Here is a 19,821-nt window from a genome sequence, read left to right on the forward strand (position 1 = left end):
TCACTCCATTTTTGTCACTGACTTACTCTTACACACAAGCAGTGGGCCTTCAAGCTGCATTTCCAACAGTCTTCATAAGGCAGATACATGAAGCTGTACATTCCTCTTTGAAACGCTGCTGGAGATGTGCGAAAATCTAAACTCATGACATTGCTTCTAAACCTGTGACTTGCTGTTATCCTATAACTTAATAAGAATAAACAAAACCCAGTATGGCCAACTCAAAACTTCAAAATCTTTTCAGAAATATTGTAAATGTGTCTTCCTGCAGCACACTAAAGTGACCCACGCTGACTGTATTGACCGGGCAATGATGACGGATAAGTACCGCACTGTCAGTTTGTGGCCTATTGTCAGTTCGTAATTGCCAACAGAAACAGGCCCTTTGAAAGATTTCAGTTTCCGAGGATGTGCATCCCCCATTAATTTTGTATAACCCGTCAATTACGATCATGAATGGTGGAAATCACTGCAAGCCACTGACTTGTCGACCACAGCCAGAGGAGGAAGGGGAGGTGCGGAGCAGCTGGAAACTGGCCCCCACCTTTCTGTAAACACACCTGACACCACATCAGTCATTCATATCTCTTAATGTGGCACATAAATCTGCTTGACACTGCTCCGTCACCCCTCATCATGGGACAGAGTCCGCTGCAGCTCTCATATTGATATTTGCCTGTCCAGGCTTAAATGAGAGCATTGATCACTGATAGACAGCTTCCAGTCTGTAATACCAGTGTTAGTGTGTGTGTTGGGCAGGTTCTGCGCAGAATATTCCAAGAAGAAACACATGCTGCACAGAAATGCATTAAGCTACTTGTGCCTACAACAAGAAACGTCATATGTAACAATTTGTAAAGTTTTAAAAAGTCCATAACAAGGCAGCAAAAGTCAGTTGTGAATTAATAGCTAAAATTTTCTTAGGTTTCAGTCACATTTGCTCAGAAATAGACTGATGGAAGTTGGTGTGCTCAGCAGACAGATGATGTGTAGTTATTGCTTCTCTTTCCAAAACTCTTCCATTAACTCCCAGTGAGACACTTTTTTTAGTGTTCTGACTTCCCCATCCCCCAGCACTGATTCTAGGTTTTCTATCTTTCTCCACTGAATTTGCATCTCGTTACCCAATAACGTTTATCAAGCATAAACGTCTGCCAAACAGATTTGTCTTCCCAGCATCCTCCACTCGGCCCGGGAGAGAGAAGGAAGCTGGCAGTGACAGCTCTGCACTCTGTGGAAGAAAAGGCAGTTAGCTTATTCAGCAAAATCCAACCATTCCCTGGTGCCCATTACAACGGCCCTGGCAGGAACAAGAGGAGGACTGAGTCGGAACTCCCTCAGGGACAGCTGGAGTTGAAATCAGTGCTGTGAGCTCAGCTTTTTCTTGAGCCCTATGCCCAAGGGTCTCTGGTCTGGATTTAGGCAAGTCCTCCTCCTCATTAAATAGGCTGCAAGCTGGTGCTTTCCTTCCAAGGATGTTTATTACAAGAGATTAGTGCCTCTTTTGAGGCACTGCTCTTATGGTCAACATCATTATGATTTTACTTTTAGTTTTTGCCATGAATTTTTCATGGTTGCAGCCATGGAAGGCATGTTATCAACAATAGCACAGTAGCAAGGAGCAATCCTTGAGTGTGCACATCTGTAATTCAGTGACAGACACCCACAGAGGTGTGGTGTCAATGTGAATACTATTGTCTACACAACTCCAGTTAGTGTTGTTCACTGTCCATGCGGTGGGCGAGAACACACGTGTAGTGGGAACCATGACCTGAAGGTTACAGGTATGGTGAAGCCCACAGATGCAGTCAGTGGAAGCTCTTTCCACTATCTGTCTAATCTATTCGTTCGTCCGTCCATCCATCCATCCATCCATCCATCCATCCATCCATCCATAATATTTAAACATCAAGGTTAGAGATTTGCATTCTTTTTTCTGAAGGGTGTTTCTCATGAAGTGCTGTTTCGCCAGACTTGAAACACTGAACCTTCTCCAAGGTCTTGCACCACTCCACAGTCAAGCTCAGTAATTGTAATGGCCAACCACTTCAGCCAGGTTTTAGCACTTTCACATAATGAAGGTCCATATCACTATAGCTCTACACATTCTGTGTGTATGTGTGTGGCCTTGTTGTGCTAATCATGTGTGGGAACAGTTTTGTTGAAAAGCGATATAAAGATAATAAACCCTGAAAAACAGGCATTGTGCAGTTATCACCATGAGAAAGATATCTTTTGAAAAAAGTTGGCAGCACTTTACAACAAATAAAAATGCAGAATCCTTGTGTTTGTTTATTTATTGGGCAATTTGTAATCCCTAACAAGGGATACAAGGATGCTAACAAGGAAGATGTTTGTTTGTGTGCCTGTGTATCTGCATTTTCTTAATTTGTTAAGCACAGTGAGGCGACCCAGTGGGTAGTGGACAGTATTTGTGGCAGGTTGGTTTGACACCAGTCTGAGAGCCGGTGGAGCTAACCCAAAGCGTACCCATAATTATGTGGGCCAAGCCCTCCCACCACTCACGTTCAGGAGTCACCCTCCAGTGGGGCAGTGAGGATCACGGTGCAGCTAAACGTCTGCCAAATGAAAACAAATGGGAGTCTGACCCTTCGCAGCATGAGGGCCCACTGCAGTCATGAATCATCTGCTGCCATGAGCCTTGGCGCACGCCTCTGCTCTGCACACGTGTTCGATAACGTGTTTATGATGTTGCCCATTACAGCAGCTTGTGTGGCTAAATTTGTTCAGCTCCTTCTCTTATACACACTCTGATCTTTGTCATTCTCCTTTTTCTTTGCCTTCATACCCACAGACTGTGCGGGCTGCAAGGAGGAGATCAAGCAAGGTCAGTCACTTCTGGCTCTAGAGAAGCAATGGCACGTCAGCTGTTTCAAGTGCCAGACCTGCGGCATCATCCTCACGGGGGAGTATATCAGCAAGTATGTGCACCATTTACACCCAAGATCGTGCTGTCCTGTGCATGATCAGTGCACCATGTCTGAACCTCACCTTCCTTCCAACATCACACAACTTTTGGTTGTGTCCTAAGTGTCCTAATCTGGTCACATGCACAGGCCAGTTGATGCACTGAATGCACTATGCTGTTACCATTGTGATACACTCATAATATAGTAAAAAACCACCGTTGTGACTCACTAGTCAAATTTCTTTTAAAAATAGGCAGGCGGTTTTGCAAGTACAGCTTTGCAGGGCGAAAACTTTCATATGGTTCTCTGCAAAGAAAAACAGTAGTAATACACACTTTTTTGTTTACAGTACACCATAATGTTCAGTCAGCATTTTGCAGTATTCTTACTGTATTGCAGCAGCTTTACCATGTTCTGAGGGCATTCTGAGTTTTCTTGAATGCTTTTACTCTAATTCTGTTGTCTGAATACACAGTACGATGGATCACTGCAGTGATACATACCTCCTTATGTTTCTTCTCTTTCTCAGGGATGGCATTCCATATTGCGAGTCAGATTACCACGCCCAGTTTGGGATTAAGTGTGAGACGTGCAACAGATACATCAGCGGAAGGGTGCTGGAGGTGGGGAGGATATTACGCTTCTTTCTGCACAGACATAGGAACAATATGACTGAGTGGACGCAGCGGGTTCACAACGATGTTACACAGACAGCAGTGCGTTGCTGTGAAGGAAGGCTGGTATTTTGGAGGTTTATTTTTAAAGGCTTCCACCTCTTCAGGTTTCTGTAGTTGACTGCAGCAGAAGAACATGTTCTGAGCTGCCTTTTTGTCAACACTGAGCAGCTCCCTCCTGTCCTCATCTTTCTCTCACTAGCAGCTCAGAGTACCATAGTATTTTGTACAGCATAAAACACATGTGTCTACATGCTCCCATATTCCCTTTCATCCCTCTATTTCCACTCTTGCTCACTTCCTCCCTTCCACTCCCATCTCCTGCCCTGCTCTACCCATCACCCTTTCCCTTCTGCAGTGGTACCAGCTGTTGGTGTGGTTCCTGTGCTCACCTCCCCCCTTGCTGATCCCACTGTGGAGTGAGAATCTTGGCCAGTGTCCCCCGGCTCTCTGCTGCTCTGTGTTCTAGAGCCAGAGGCTGGGGTCACCCTGACAGAGAGACAGGGAAGGGGTTAGAAATCTTCAGCAGTATACACATCGGAACAATCTCCGTAGTTAGTGATTTTGTACGCTGTCGTCTTTGTAAAGGTAAATCTCTCTCTGCAAGGTCTTTAGCCCCCTGGTTGACCTTTCCTGCTAAGCCAATGAGAGAACTGCTGTTGGGACACCTCCAATGCAAGTGAACGCACGGTGTGTTTTTATAAAGTCACCAAAGTATGGACAAGACTGTATTTTTGACCTGAAAGCTTGACGAGAGCTGCAGGGCAACGACCGAGCACAGCACTGGCACATCAACCAGAAACACATTGAGCAGATCAAAGAGGATGTGAGGCAGGGCTCTCAGACACAGGGCAGAGATGAAGCAGGTTTATGGAGCAACATTCCCTCATACACGCACAGCGTTTTCTCAAGAGTTCAAAAGGGGAAAGGGCTGCTGGTGAGCTGCTTTGGGATTAGATGGAGATAGAGAATCACGAGAAGGCATCATCGGACCAAATATCTTTCAGGGTATGGGCCGTAGTGGGGTCAGCTTGGCTGCTGAACCACACCATCTCCATACCTCTGCCTAGGATGCCTTACCAGCTGGCCCTCCTTTGTTTTATTTTCCTTCTGTCACTGCTAAAGCATGTTTTACATCGGAGAAGGAGCTGCCCAGGCTGCGCTGTCAGAGATCTTAAAGGCTAAAAGGCACAACCCTACATAAAGGGGCCAGCTGCAGAACTAGGAGGAAGCACCAATGATTGTTTCGGTCAGGGCCACAGCGGTGCTGCAAGGCGGCGTCATTCCCAGAGATGGCCTTATCATGCCTTCTCATGAGGGCAGCAGGGCACTCTCCGCCGGACTCCGTCCCTGGCTCCTCAGCTGGTCTCCCCGATTGAATGAGCTCTGGCTTCCCTCAGTTCGCGAGTACACCCTGCACTCAGAATGACAGCTTCTCAGGTATAATGGACACACGGGTTTGCTACACGCCTGCTGCTACCCCCAGAGATGATGTACACTTCCTCAGAGACTAGCAGCAGACAGGGAAGAGCAATGGTCCATTTGAGGACCCACAGGGAACAGCAGAAAGGAGGAGAAAGCCTGAGAGAGCATTTAACTGATTTACCTCTGTTTGCATGGCATCCAGTGTTACAAAAACAGGCTTAGATCCTGGAAATACTGACCCTCCACTTTTTTGGTAAAGTTAACAGCTCTAGCTGCTGCATTGCTCCCTGCGTAAACCCCCAATCCACCACAGTCGTGCTTCTCACACTCAGGCTTTTAGCTTGTTTGTGATATGTGCTGCACTTCTATTTTTAGAGGCACACAAAAAACAGAAAGGGTGATGTACAGATTACCCTCAGCCAAGAAGTGGACTCTAACAAGCACAGGGAGGACTGGAGCCATAGAACAGCAGTTGCACCTCCAGGTCAGACAGCTCATCATTATAACCAGCGTGAATCTCCATCCTGACCTCGACAGACCACTGAGCTGCATGGGGCCATGAGAAACCAAGACAGAGGAAAGCTGTTTTTGATTCTGTTTTTTTCTAATGAGACACTTAGGCTGATCCAGATAACAACTCCAATTTAAAGGAAATATGGATATGGGATTTTTAATCCCATACCCAATCTTAATTTTACTCAAATATGGGCACAAATCTGGCAGCCCAGGAAGTGGATCAATTATACTTCTCGCTAGGATGAGGTGGATGAGCTGTGCTAGGTTGGAAAATGTCAAGTAACAGTAATTTGTGGCATGTGAGTAAAGATTGTAAGTGCTTTTTTTTTTTTGTTTTATGTTACAGGTTCATATTGTTGTGATATATTTAACTTAATTATTTTTGCTGTGGGAGATGGGGGGCAGGGGAGTGGGGTGATGCAGCAGGTTTGGCCAGATCCTGCTCTCTGGTGGGTCTGGGGTTCGAGTCCTGCTTGGGGTGTCTTGTAGTGGACTGGCGCCCCATCCTGCATGTGTCCCCTCCCCCTCCAGCCTTGCGCCCTGTGTTGCCGGGTTAGGCTCCGGTTTGCCACGACCCTGCTTGGGACATGCGGTTTCAGAGTGTGTGTGTGTGTGTGTGTGTGTGTGTGTGTGTGTGTGTGTGTGTGTGTGTGTGTGTGTGTGTGTGTGTGTGTGTGTGTGTGTGTGTGTGTGTGTGTTTTTGCTGTTTCCATGAATTGGCTCTTGAGAATTTCAATAGAAAATGTTCAGTTTCAGGTGACCCAGCACAATGGTTGTTATGATACAAAGAGCATCCTGGATGGTTTTAGTCCAACTTGCACAGCTTGCTTGCTTTGTACTGCTGTTAATTTTCTGTCTTACCAGTTTGAAAAGCAATTGATCTATTATCCAGTTAAGTTTGAATTGTTCCATTTTTTTAATTGGGTGGACTTGTTTAGAGCTCATGGATAATTAAAATCAGAACACCAAGTCATCCAGGATTCCACTCTGTGTGTTAGAGTTTCCTGCCTTGATCTTTATTTAATATCATCACAGTTTGTTAATTTTAGTATAGGATTTGGATCACTGTGACCCAGACTTGGACAAGCAGTTAATAGTGAATCAGTATGTCAATATTTGTGATAATTTTATTATTATATTAGTACAGTAGAATCAAGAGTAAAATTTCAACATTTAATTAGCAATTACGAGATACATACCAATATTTACATTTACATTCAAGTTGGTTTTAGTCCAACTATTCGTTTAGCAGACTTTTTTCTCCAAAGCAATGTATAGTAATACCTCGCCCTACGTTGTTAATTGGTTCCAAAGGGCGCGACTTAAGTTGAAAAACGACGGAAAACGAAATAATCCCTAAAAAACCGATTTAGACCCCCTATAAACCCCTAATAAGCATTCCCCTTAAGTGTGTACACTTCAATTAATGCTAAAATAAAGAAAAAACCCAAAAAAAATCCAGAAAAATGGCAGGTAAATAAGACAATATTTTTTTTTATTTTTAAGATTTTAATTCATTTTATAGAATACAGTATATTATTATATATATTTTAACATTTATTTTATTTTACACTTTTTTATTGTTTTTAAGTGATTTTTAAGTTTTTAACAATTTTTAATGATGACGACTTGTATTTTTCCATATATATTTAACAAAAAACCGACGTAAAGTCGAAATCGACGCAACGCGAAACGATGTAGGGCGAGGTATTACTGTACAAACATCTCAGAACACATTCTCAGCTATGCTTATTATGTAGTTAAGGGATTGTCCTAATTGACTCGCAAAATTCATTTCCTCTACACACACAGCAAAGGTGTCAAATTAAAAATATCACGTGCCATTGCACATCATATGAATTTTGCACTCCTTCATATAATATCAGTAGTTTCTAAAATATTGTTAAACCTTCATAACTTTACATTTTAATTTATATACTAAACAAATTTAAAATGTGCTTCTCCTACTTAATCACCTCCCACTATGTCCTTCTGGAGCAGTGTTATTGGTTGAAGTATAATGCTTAATCCCTTTAAATGGAAAATTTTTAGAGCAGTGTCTGGATGGGGGATGATGACTGTGATTAAAATAGACATGGGCAAAAAAACTGAAAATATTCTGCTTTGTTCTAATGAAATTATTTGCAAAACAGTGTCCATTTAAAACAATATTATTTTTATTGAGATCTTCATCTGTATATATAGCGAACTGATATTTTTTCAGGCAATTCGAAATTGTTTGGAGTCTCAGTGATGACTCACCATAAAGCTTAAAAAGGTTTTATTTCTCAAAAAAGTTAATCGCTTTAATGTTACCTCTTTGCTTCCGTTGGTTAGAGACTCTGTACACCTTTGGGAGGTGCCGGCTTATTATTTACCAGGAGACGTGAGGAAAAAAGGTTAAACTGTTCCTTTCATCTAATTGACCTGCTCTGACATCTCCTCATCTCTCAGGAGTGCCTTCAGAAATGAAATAAAAGTAAATAAGGGTGTTATTTTAAGGAAGAAAAATAGAGTGATTGAAAAGGATACTTTCTAAAGATATAAGGAAAATCTCGCGCTTAAACACACACACACAAAATGTCTACAACCATTTGTCCCAAGCAGCGTTCCAGTGAGCCAGAGCGTAATCCGGCAACACAGGGCGCAAGGTTGGGAGGGGGACATGCCCCGGGCAGGACACCAGTCCACCGCAAGGCACCCCAAGCAGGACACACACCCCAGACCCACCACGGAGCAGGCCCCGGCCAAACCCGCTGCACCACTGCACCCCCCTGCATTATACCTATGTTTTTAGAATTTCATTAATGAATATTTAATATTAATAACTATTCATGTTTTATGTTTTAGTAAAGCACTTTCTTCCCTTAAAAGCCTAAAACAATAGTCCAGCTATAAATATTTTTCAGGACCACTGCATGTTAGAAAATGCTGATGGGCAAATAAATAGCTGCCCCCTTCTGGTGGTGGCAGGAATAACTAAGCAAGCTGCTGTAATTGTTACTGCCTTCAGCGGGGAAACCTGAATGAAATGACAGGTCATACATCACTGAGATAATGACTTTAGGTACAGTAGGTGGATGAGTTACATAAGCCCTGCCTGACTGCAGACAGTACAAGGGCTATTTTAGCAGAAATGCTGAAAAGTTGCCTGATACAAGTTACAGCTCTTCAGTTCTTTTTCTCAAAATGCGCTGAGCGCTGGACAAGCACAAATATGTGTTCAACCTTCCTGCCATCAGTGGGCTGAAAATAGAAAGCTCTTTGATATGCTGTCGTGGTGGTTGAGGCTGTGTGAATCTGACAGCTCTGAGCGCACTACCTGGAGAATGAAGACTGCAGTAATGTTTGGATCCTGGGAAATGAGTTGGTGCATCAAGTGATGTATCAATAGCTCACAGTCATCTTAATATTGCCACTAAATGCCCCCCCAACCCTCGATCAATCATTTATAGAAGGAAAAGAAATTAAAATTAGACAGTGTACAGGTTGTTTTACTAACAATCAGCCCTTTTATCATTTATTTACTTGATTTCAGACACTCTCGCGAAGTACAGTCTATTGATCAGGTGTACTGCTTTCATCTGTTTTTGCCCTGGCCCTCAGTCCCACGTTCTCATTGTAACAGGGATATAGAGTCTGAGAGTGACCAGGCAATAAGAGGTGGATGTCAGACAGCACTAACACATTGATTATACATGATGGAAGAAGTCCTGAGCTGCAGTAAAAAAAAAAAAAAAGGCATCAAATATTACTGCTGCACGTTAGCAATATTCAGGGAGGATTTTAAGATGCTAATTAAATTGTAAATTTTTCTTTCCTTTATTATTACTCTTCAGCCTTACCAGTGGGGCTGTACTTAAATATTAGCTCTCTTTGTGAATATTCAAAATGAGTAAAGACTGTGGGATTATTTTCTTAAAACTGATACAAAGGATTTGCATGTTAATTTATAATGTCTCTGTCTTCTCCATCCCCTCTTTCATACTTTTGCTCTCATTCAGGCTGGGGGGAAGCACTACCACCCAACATGTGCCCGCTGTGCACGATGTCACATGATGTTCACAGAGGGAGAGGAGATGTACCTCACAGGTGAGCAGGCACACAGTTGTCTGAAGACCAACAGGATTCATGCCTCTTTTTCTCTCTTCTCACTGTCAATGTTATCTGCAGCTCATGGTGCACAGGATAGTTACCATAGAACATGCACCTGTAGCCTGAAAATTGTTAGTTTAAGTCCCATCAAGGGTTCTCCCATAGCAGCTTTAAGCATGGTAAATAAGCTTAATTGCTTTTCAGTGGCATGTTTGAATCGTAACATTTTATTTTGGCACCTGAACAACACACACACAATGTTTGAAACCACTTGTCCCAAGCGGGGTCACGGCAAACCGGAGCCAAGCCCGGCAACACAGGGCACAAGGCTGGAGAGGAAGGGGACACACCCAGGACGGGACACCAGGCTGTCGCAAGGCACTCCAAGCGGGACTCGAACCCCAGACCTACCAGAGAATGGGACCTGGCCAAGCCCACTGCGCCACTGCGCCACCACACCCCCCCACCTAAATGACAGTTCTGGCAATTATAACAAGGTCCCAGCAATAACACTTAGGCTGGAGAGTGACAGAGTTCAAATGACATTTCTTAGCTTTACATTTGTTTCATTAGGGGGTGCTTTTCTTCAAAGCAATTTAAAATTGTATGCTGTACCCAATTTGAGCAATTTAGGCTGAAGTAAAAAATAACTTGAGCTAAAGTAACTTTTAACAGAACAGGGGTACTGGACCAAAAGGTGGGTTTCAAACCTGGGTCATTTGAGTTCACATGAATAGCTTTTCAAGGGCCACCAAATAGGGTGGATATGTGAGGTTTAAAGGAGAACTTGACCTCTGTCCGAGAGAGGAGTTCACATGTGTTCACGCAAATGCTGTGGCGTCAAATTGAGGATTATATCTGCTGGGCGGCTGGGGGTTGATCAAGGACAGTTGGAGAAAAGGGCTATGTTTGTGTTCTTTATATTCTTCTTGTTTTTTTTATCAGTTTTCCTGTTTCCCATAGGACAAAAACAGCCCATGTGAGAGATTGTATGTAAAACTGCATTTCAGTCTGAAAATCACTTGTCTTAATTCCCCCAAGCAAACTGGTTTGACTGAAATGTAAGTTCAGCCAAGTGCATTGACATTTGGTTAGCTACTCTCTATGGACTTCCTTATGAATGTTTGCCTATACCATTTTATACTGAAGACTTTTTTTTATTGTTGAAGGAAAGAGTAAACATGCTCTTAGCCCTGTGTGGGTGATGAGCACATACGTATAAGCTGCACTGCTGGGGTGAAAAAGTAGTATGGGAAACTTCAGATAATGGAACCTTGGATCCCAGTTGAAACTGTATTGATTGACAATAACACTGAGCTCTCAGACAGGATATATCCAGCACTGGCTTATTTGGGTTGTGTGTTTCTGGGGATTAGTAACAAAACCTAGCTTGTCCAGCCCTGTTTCTTGCTCAAAATACAGCAACAACAAAAAAAAAAAAAAAAAAAACTGTGTAAAGGTTGGCATTAAGTCTATAGTAGTTGGTGACCCTCACCACAAACATTATACAGTATTTGTACACCCTTCTATCTGTAAACCTTTCTCAATGACATTGAGGAAAACAGCAAATATCAGTTGTTATAACTTGGTTGACTGCCCCCATTTTTGTAGAGACTGTGACTGTTAGGTTGCCTGGGTGCTGCTTCTTAATCTTCATTGCTCTCTTGGCTGTCCTCTTTCTGTCAGGGCTCTCTCTGCTCAGTAAATGGGCTTTGTTCTCAACTGTCATCACTCGGGGTGTAGCCCTTTCCCTCCCTGGTGCATTCTTGGTGAGTGGCCGGGAAGTGCTCCTGATCCTTTCTCGCTCTTTTTCTGACAGGTTCAGAGGTTTGGCACCCGCTGTGTAAACAGGCGGCACGAGCAGAAAGGAAACTAAAGGTGAGGAGCTGACAGTCTTTTTTTGGCCAGGAGAATATTCTTGCTCTTCTAAACCTGGACTTATCTTTTAACTTCAGGGCAGGCAAGAGTGGAGGAGTCCTTGTGGGAGTTCTTATGGGAATGTGCCTTTCACAGCAGTCTCATCCATATATCTGCTGCTCAACGGCCTTTTTGCCCCAAGATCACTGCCCCACAGCCTAAATTGCCTCATGCACGCACTTGTTTATTTCCACAGCACAGACGCCCATCAGAGACCTCCATCTCACCTCCAGGCTCCAGCATCGGTTCCCCCAGCAGAGTCATCTGTGTGAGTAACATTAACCTGCTGTCCAATGGCCGGTCCTCATAGACAAAGGCCTGTATACTCTCTGTTACCCGATTCTGTAAGATGCAGTTCTCCTTCTACCCATAGCCCCATCGGCCTCACACAACAGCTGCATAAATGGGGACTTTGAAACAGAGCAGCTTGTTATGGACAGAACAACATCTATGAATATGTGAAATACGCAGGCGTTTTTTTTTTTTTTTCTGTCTTCTGGTGGTGAAGCGTCTAACATTTACAGTGGGAAGCATGGGTACTGGACCATAGCTCTTTAATGAATGCCCCCTCTGTGTGTATATGGACGTGTGTGCTCACAGCTGTATTTCTGCAGCGCTGTGTAGAGCTGAAGGTCAACCTGCCCTTTGTTGCATTATCACTGTGTTGCGCTTCATGTTCTGGTCTGCGTAAAATGTGTGCGCAAATCGACCCCTGTCCTCCAGTGACGCCCTGCCTCTAATGCTCCCTGCTTTATAACCATGCCACTTTTCATACTTTTCCCTGTTACTACTTGTGTGCTTAGCTGATGCTTCTTGACCGTCTAACTTACAGGTTTGCGTGATATTTTTTTTTTTATTGGGTATTTCCCTAGAACAATTTGAATTGAATATCTTTCTCCTGAATTTCTCCTATCTTATTCTTGAACGACCCATGAACTTGACAAGTCTGTATTCCTATCCACCATGCTACCTGCTGCCCTATTAAGAAAAGGACTGAGAAAAATCAAGTGATAATTTGGCCAGGACACACTTTGAGAGCATCGACAACTTTTGGTTGTATCAGCTTTTTTCTTATGCTAGGGCTCAACTTTGGTTATCTTTTCAGTGGGCTCATCAATCAAGTGTCACCTCCACCATCCCTTGTGTGGTGCGGTGTGGTTTGGTGTAGTTCAGTGTGGTGCACGTGGTTTGGTGTGATGTGGTGCTGTCCCAGCAGTGACAATCCCAAGCGGTTCATCTACATCCAAGGACAGCGGCCTCCTCCAGCAGACCAGTCCCTGGGAGGATCCGCTCTCCTGTCACTGCTAGCTTTCTTTCACGCCTGCTCTTGTTTGTTTGTTTGTCTGTCTGTCTGTCTTTTTTTTGTTTTGTCTTGTCCTCTTTCCAGGCCAAAGTGGAAAATGAGATCCTTAATTACAAAGACCTGGCTGCACTGCCTAAGATTAAAGCTATTTATGACATGCAACGGCCCGATCTCATTTCCTATGAGTCCTATCAAAGATACACCTCCGATGACAGGCTAGAGCGCTACAGCTATGGGGAGGTACTGATGCTGGTACTACTCTATTCATCCATGTGCATGTGACCTCTGACCCTTACTGATGTCTCTCAGCACCCTGCCCCTGAACGGCCCATGTTGTAGTTGACAGCTTTGCTACTGTCGTTCGTTGAAAGAAGCCATCACAAATGGCTACTGCAATTGTTATAAACCAAAAACAGATTTATGTGTACAATTTGTTCAGAAGCAGAGAGCAGAAGCCATGTTTTCAATTTATACAGTTGAGACACTGTAATCTTTTTGTGATTTATGTGTCACTTAAAGTCCCATTATGCTGTTACGTGCGACACAGCAAAGCCAGTTAACTATGTGTCTTTTATGTATGTACATTTATGTGGTGTCTGTTTCAAACCATTTCTGACATCAGGCTGGTGAATTGTGGTGCTGTTAAAAATGCATTTCTGTGTACATTTTGCCACCCAGTCGTGTACCATGAAGAATTACGCCAGTTACAGCAAATGAAAGTTTACAAGCTGGCATTTGTATGACATAGAGCACAAACATAATAATAAAAAATGTGTAGTAAAACTCTACACACTGTGCTCGTATTAGTGCTGTTATAAAGAAACACTTCCGGAGTGTTGCTCTGTGCACAGCAGATCCAAGGCGGCTGCATGCCTGTGAAGCCGAAACACTGACTCTCCCCCTCTGTTCTCTGTGTTGTTTCTTTTTTCTTGCAGTCTCTGGGGACTTTGTCACCATACTCACAGGTAAACACGCTTCACCCCTTCCTGGAATAATGGGCCGAGTTCTATGCTCCGGGGAGGGTGTCTGTGGCATGGGGCTACGACTGGAGAGGCAGAACTTGTGGGACATAAAGCCTGGTTGCTGCCAGGTTACTTTTGTGCAGTGACATATACTGGAACCTGAGAGACACATCAGCAAGGGGCCCTCGCTTCCGTCTTCGCCAGTAAAAATGACCGTGCAGGACACCAATGCTGTCTGAGGAGCTGACAATTTGTAACAGCCTGGAACAGCCCTGTTTCTGCTTTAAGAGCTGACAGCTCTCTCGCCTCCCATCATCTCCAGTTATGTCATCCAGAAGGTTTGCATGGCTATGCAGAGCTGCTGAGTAATCTGTACACAGCCCCGTGGCTCTGTGTCAGGATGTCTCACTCCCGGGCAGCTTCTGACTGTAATGACACGTATTTTAGAGCCTTTAAAAGTAGGCATTTTATGGGGGAATCTCAGGGCTCTGACACATTTATTGAACCCTATGATGAACTGTGTCTTCTGAAAGTGGACACCTTTTTGATTGTTCCTGGACAGACCCTTGGTGATGTTTCATAATAGCACTTAGTCTCTGTTTCCCCTTGACAGGAGATCTATGATACCATGGACCTCAGGCAGCGCCGTTCATCTAGCCCCGGCTACATCGACTCCCCCACCTACAGCCGCCAGGGCATGTCCCCCACTATGCCCCGCTCCCCGCAGTACTACTACCGCTCCGGTGAGTGTGGCAGTAGCTCAGTCCGGCCTGGGGGTGGTAGTGGCCCGCTGCAAGGCGCCACACTTAACAGAAGACTTTGGCTCTGCCAGGTGTCACACAAAACCATTCAGGTGTCTGGTTTTCAAAGGGTCTACTCTTGCCTTGTGTTTCCCTCCCCTCCCCCTTTTCTGGGACACAGCACCCACACAGTGGTGGCATCTCATGTACCAGTTTGGGTTCCTGGGAGCCCATTCATGTCTCCAGAGCTGAGTCCCCTGCAGTACCCTCCTGCACATACTGTCTCCCTGCCTGCATCCTCACATCCTAAGTCATCTCCAACACAGCCCACCATGCTGGAAGTCAGGGGATGTGTTTCCCAAATGTTCAAGCAAACCTATTTATTCCACCAATTGAGTGCTATTGGTAATATTTTTGTCCCCTAAAATACGTGACAAGTTGTTATGCCTCTAGACTGGGCAGTGACTCGCCCTGTATTAGGTCTGTCCTAAGGCAACCCCAAAAACTTTGGAAGTTAGAGTTATAGCGGGCAGCCTCACTTTTCAGGTGGCCCTTGGCAATCTAACTGCACACCCCACTTCTTGCATGGCCACCCTGTGTGGCTCTCACCAGTGTGATATTGCAGGGGATCGCTCTGTCTTCCTGTCATTCACTCACTCAGCAACACTCCTCTCCTCTGGACCCAGATCTGAACCTTAGAGTATCCTTAAAACACGCAGTTAAACTTAATGTTCCGACACACATCTGAAACATAATTTGGTTAAAGCAAACATTCCTGAACGTTGCCCTTGTTTTCATACATGCAATGATACAAAGTCGAAAAGGAGTCATATTTTACCTTTTATTCATTGCAAATATTAGTGCTTAGATTTAAGAGTGACATTTATTGTTTCTCACCGGACCCTTTATTTACAATTTATTGTTAAGGATGAGATAATATGGCAATATGAAAGAGTCCCTCTCTGCTGGAGGAAGGCATTGTACCAGGAAATGGCAATGGCTTGATTTCAGTTTTCTTTGCATAGGCTGGCACAGTATGCATTTTCTGAAGCTCTTAAATGCATACTGTTCCTCACTGGCCTTCATAGCAAGCGGAAGCTGGTCCTTTTTCGTTTGGATGGGGAGGGTGCTGGGGGCAGGATAAAGCCGTCACTCATGTTCTTGTTCTATCGCTGTCATTGGCTGGTGCGGTGCTCGCTGCAGGCACTGAGAGTGGCCGGAGCTCTCCCTTTTATGGTCAGCTCGATGCAAGGTCCAGCACTCCTACCACGTACCAACCACCCAAGCATTTCCATGTGCCAGGTAGGCCTCCCGTTCTCTCCCCACTGCCCTTCCCTGAACACCCTTCCTCTCCAACTCCCCACTCCACTCACCCTGACTTTGTAGCTTGATTTAGGGATCCTAAGTATGGGGGGAGCCTCTTTCCCAAGTGGTACGTTGTAAGAGAGGTCAACTAATCGGCCTCTTTTGCTCGGCTCCGTCATGCTGTTGCATTTTGTCTTGTTCCGCCTACATTGCTTCCTTGCAGTGATTGTTTCGCTCCATCTTGCCCCATTACCACTCACCTCTTCATTATAAGTGACTGTTTTCCTGTTGTTGTAACCTTAGTGATCCTTAGCTGTGAAGACCAGCAGCTTCATCTCCTGGGTTTCCTTCATACACTTGTAGCGCATGCACTTACGGGCCACACATTTCATTGACGGTGTCGCTTTGTGTCGTTCTTGTTCATGACGATATACTAATGGGATGATACGCAGCAAAGTCCATTTTCCATTAGAGGGCCTATGTTCATACTGGGCACTAGCAGTGAAACATGCAGAGAAACCATGCTCATAAGCAGCAGGACATTGCCAAATAGGACGTGAAAACAAAGTGTTTTAAAATTCGCTTTTAATCATTTAAAACTTTATTCAGAGCAGTTTATCCAGTTGTCAGTTGAAACAAGCAACATACCTACAGTTTTCTGGAATAATCTGACTTCCTTTAAATATGACCTTCTTGACCCTTTTTCCAGTGCAACGTCTCCTGCCCCCTGTAAGTGCCAACTTGTTCCTTGGTATTTCTTGAGATTTCTACAAATCAAAAAGCAGGATGACTTAGGGTGCTACCTAAAATATATGTTCTGTAGAGTCTGGGACCTCAAGTGTCCCTGGTGTGGTTGTTATGATTCTGTGTAGAGTCCCTGGTACCTCCATAGCCTCCCAGTTTTTATGGCCACCACTTCTCTCCTTGCTGCCGCCACCCCTTAAACCACTACTTGGATTGAAACTCCCATCACCTCTATCTTTGACACGGCAGCTTTTCCGAAACTACTTCTGTCACTCATCAGTGTTTCACATGTCCTTTCTCTCTCTGTCCTCAGCAACAGGGGACTCCAACATCTACAGGAAGCCTCCCATCTATAAGAGACATGGTACAGTCTGGTCGGCAGGTCCCCGTACTCCTCGTAGCATTAGTCAAAGGTTTTTTGACTGTCACACTTGGTTTTTGGGAAAAGGCCTGAACAACCTGAAGCAGTGACATACTGTGTCCTCATCAAACCCCAGCTGGAATACCTAATTCTCAAACAAGAAACTTGAAAACTGGAATTAGTCCAGCCTTTCCATAACTGAAGTGATATCCTGATTTGGGCTTAATTTCATCATAGGTTAGGTAACATCTCATAAGTGATGGACAATGCCAGATATGGAAAAAAGGACCAGCTTTGAATAAGCTTTTTGATATCTGTTTTGAATATATATACATTATATTTTGACCCAGCAGTTTTCAAATCATCTAGCTGACTGTCATAGTGAATGGAACACATTTACTTTGCTACTTTTCATTAACTGAAACTTCTGAACCTCAGTTGCTTTGATTTTAGTCAGATTCTGGTTGTGGAAGTTGGAGAAGCATGCAGCAAGCTGTATGTGGGCCACCATGTCTATATTTTGCAGCCGGGCTCACGCTTTGGATGCTAATTCCTGGGCCCACAGACACGGCCTTTTCACCAACGAGCTACCAGTGTGATGTCAACTCTGCTCCCCCAACCTCAATTGGGGGAATCTGATAACATCTATAGTACATACTGTATATTCTTACAGCTGTTTTACAGCTTTGAGACCCATACAGTTAGCATCGTTCTGCCATCACAAGTTTTCCAAATATATTTGAAGGCTGAGATTTTCATAATTGTTTCTTGGTTTCAAACTGAATTGGTTATTTGTGAACTTTATATATGGTGTGTAGAACTTTGTCTGCCAGTGTTTTGCTATTAAAACTATTTTTAGCTTTGCTGAAAGATATTTTAGTCATTAGTAGTGTATTGGTTAGAGCTACTGTCTTTGGACCCAAAGGTCTCCGGTTCGATTCCCTTCTCCAGCTCCACCCTTGAGCAAAGTACTTACGTTAAATTACTTCAGTAAAATTTCCCAGCTGTATAAATGGGTAAATAATTGTAAGCAGCTTAACTGTTTAAGTCGCTTTGGATAAAAGCGTCACATAAATGTAAGATATATTTAGCAGATATTGTAATACAGTAGAAAGTTTACTTCTGTGGCTGTGGGGTAGCGCATGTGGCTAAAGATGCATGTTCTGTGTGGGATTTGTTTGTTTTGTGGTAAAAACGTGGTATATCTAGCGTGTCTATATGCTCTTCTGTAAAAAAGTAACAGTAACTGAGAATATCAGAGTAACTGTGTGTATAGTGTGTGTGCAGCCTTTTGCACTTGAATGTGAGCATGTTGTAGCGTTTTACATTACAGACCTGTAGTTGCTGTGTGAGAGGAATGGCAGGGAGCCAAGGAGAATAGAAAAATTGTCCATGCTCCACTGAAGCGAGCCACATGCCTGCAGGCATGCTGACAGAAGCACTCAACACGTATATGGAGCATGGACACTTGCGTGCTAAACTGACACACATGCAAACATACATGTTAAATTACTTGGTAGAGCAACCATGCCACTATGCCAGAAACAGGACCAACTGCTGGGAAACACTGCTCACAGCTATAAATGTACAGGGGTCTGGCGTCCACTTAGGCTCTTTTTCATCAACAACTCAACACTACTTGAAAACGCCCACAAAAAAGAAACGTTCACATTCACGGTCTCCTTTTCATTTTGCAGAGGGAGGTGATGTAACCAAAGCCATATTGCATTTCCTGCTTTTTGCTGTTCCTTGCTCCTCATGTATAATAAACACCCTACGCAGTTCCAGGTTTGTCGCCAGGGAGAGGCTGCTCACCACACCAAGGCAGGGGGCAGACCACAGCGACCGCAGTGGTCTCCAACAGCAAACCACAAAAGTTGCGGTAACATGCAGGCGGTCAAGGGCAGGAGCTCGTCTTCACCACCATCCCATTCCAAATAAAAAATGGTCTTTGCCAGAACCTCTCCAGCAGTGACAAGGTCAAGCGTGCCGATGAATGTCGGTGCAGACAGCACAGCCAACAGCAGCGATATGAGTCCCCCAGCCTTGTCATCAAGATTGTGCTGACTGGCATTAACCGCTGGGCTTGACCGCCAGAGCGCATTGCTATGCAGCGCACCGACCTGCTTGTGTGGCCACATCGATCCCTTGAATTCCTTTAATGCCTTACATTCTGAGCATGAGTTGGCTATTAGTCACCTCGTATTGGAACGTTAAAGATGATAAATGGATATTAACACTCAATGAAGTCAGACCTCTTTTATACTTGGGCTCATTTCTCCTCCCCAGCTACAGGTCTGTAATGAGGTGAGTCACCATAAACTTCTGCTACCCATATGGAAGTGCGGTAATAATCCCTGTCACATCAGTGAAATTGTTTAGTAATCCAAGCAGTCAATTAGCCTGGAACTCTTATTAGACTGTATAAAAGCACCAAATTGTTGCTATATTTAGTATATGAGTTTATCATTATAAACATTCCATATGGATACCAACACTGTTCATACTGTGTGCTCCTCTCAGACAGATGAAAGTGTTGCTTTTTTATTTTTCTTATCACTTAAATTTCTTTCCCTTCACCTTCTGCTGTACTTACCCTTGGTCAACTTTTCACTCTGTAAGTACCCCTCTGCTCCCTTTATGTGATGTTTGCCTCCATGTCTGCCAGTCAGTCTGTCCCTAAGATTACAAAAAACATAAATAAAATGCAATTCTCTAGAGAGCATTTTGTCATTTTCATCTGTGGAAAAAAAAGAGTGTATGTGTTGTTCTTTTTTGTAGATGCAAGTTACCTTTTCTGTACATTGAGGGAAATGTGGGATCACCAAGATTTACAATGCCTTTTGCAG

At 43.9% G+C, this 19,821-nt stretch overlaps 1 protein-coding gene across 4 annotated transcripts in view; it reads left to right on the top strand.

The window, feature by feature from the left end:
- Positions 1–19,821, top strand: part of ablim3 (actin binding LIM protein family, member 3) — an 88,429-nt gene that overhangs the window by 56,638 nt on the left and 11,970 nt on the right. For 2 of the 4 annotated variants that reach the window (XM_018756280.2, XM_018756281.2), the window contains exons 5-12: positions 2,816–2,942; positions 3,460–3,553; positions 9,550–9,637; positions 11,460–11,518; positions 11,754–11,825; positions 13,796–13,825; positions 14,436–14,565; positions 15,766–15,864. In XM_018756280.2, the coding sequence (XP_018611796.1) occupies positions 2,816–2,942; positions 3,460–3,553; positions 9,550–9,637; positions 11,460–11,518; positions 11,754–11,825; positions 13,796–13,825; positions 14,436–14,565; positions 15,766–15,864 (699 nt within the window). Of the gene's footprint in view, positions 1–2,815; positions 2,943–3,459; positions 3,554–9,549; positions 9,638–11,459; positions 11,519–11,753; positions 11,826–12,944; positions 13,101–13,795; positions 13,826–14,435; positions 14,566–15,765; positions 15,865–19,821 lie in introns of all 4 variants that reach the window. The other 2 variants (XM_018756283.2, XM_018756282.2) reach the window with 2 other exon arrangements.

Source organism: Scleropages formosus, chromosome 13 (assembly GCF_900964775.1).
Source record: "Scleropages formosus chromosome 13, fSclFor1.1, whole genome shotgun sequence".
NCBI classification, from domain to species: domain Eukaryota; kingdom Metazoa; phylum Chordata; class Actinopteri; order Osteoglossiformes; family Osteoglossidae; genus Scleropages; species Scleropages formosus.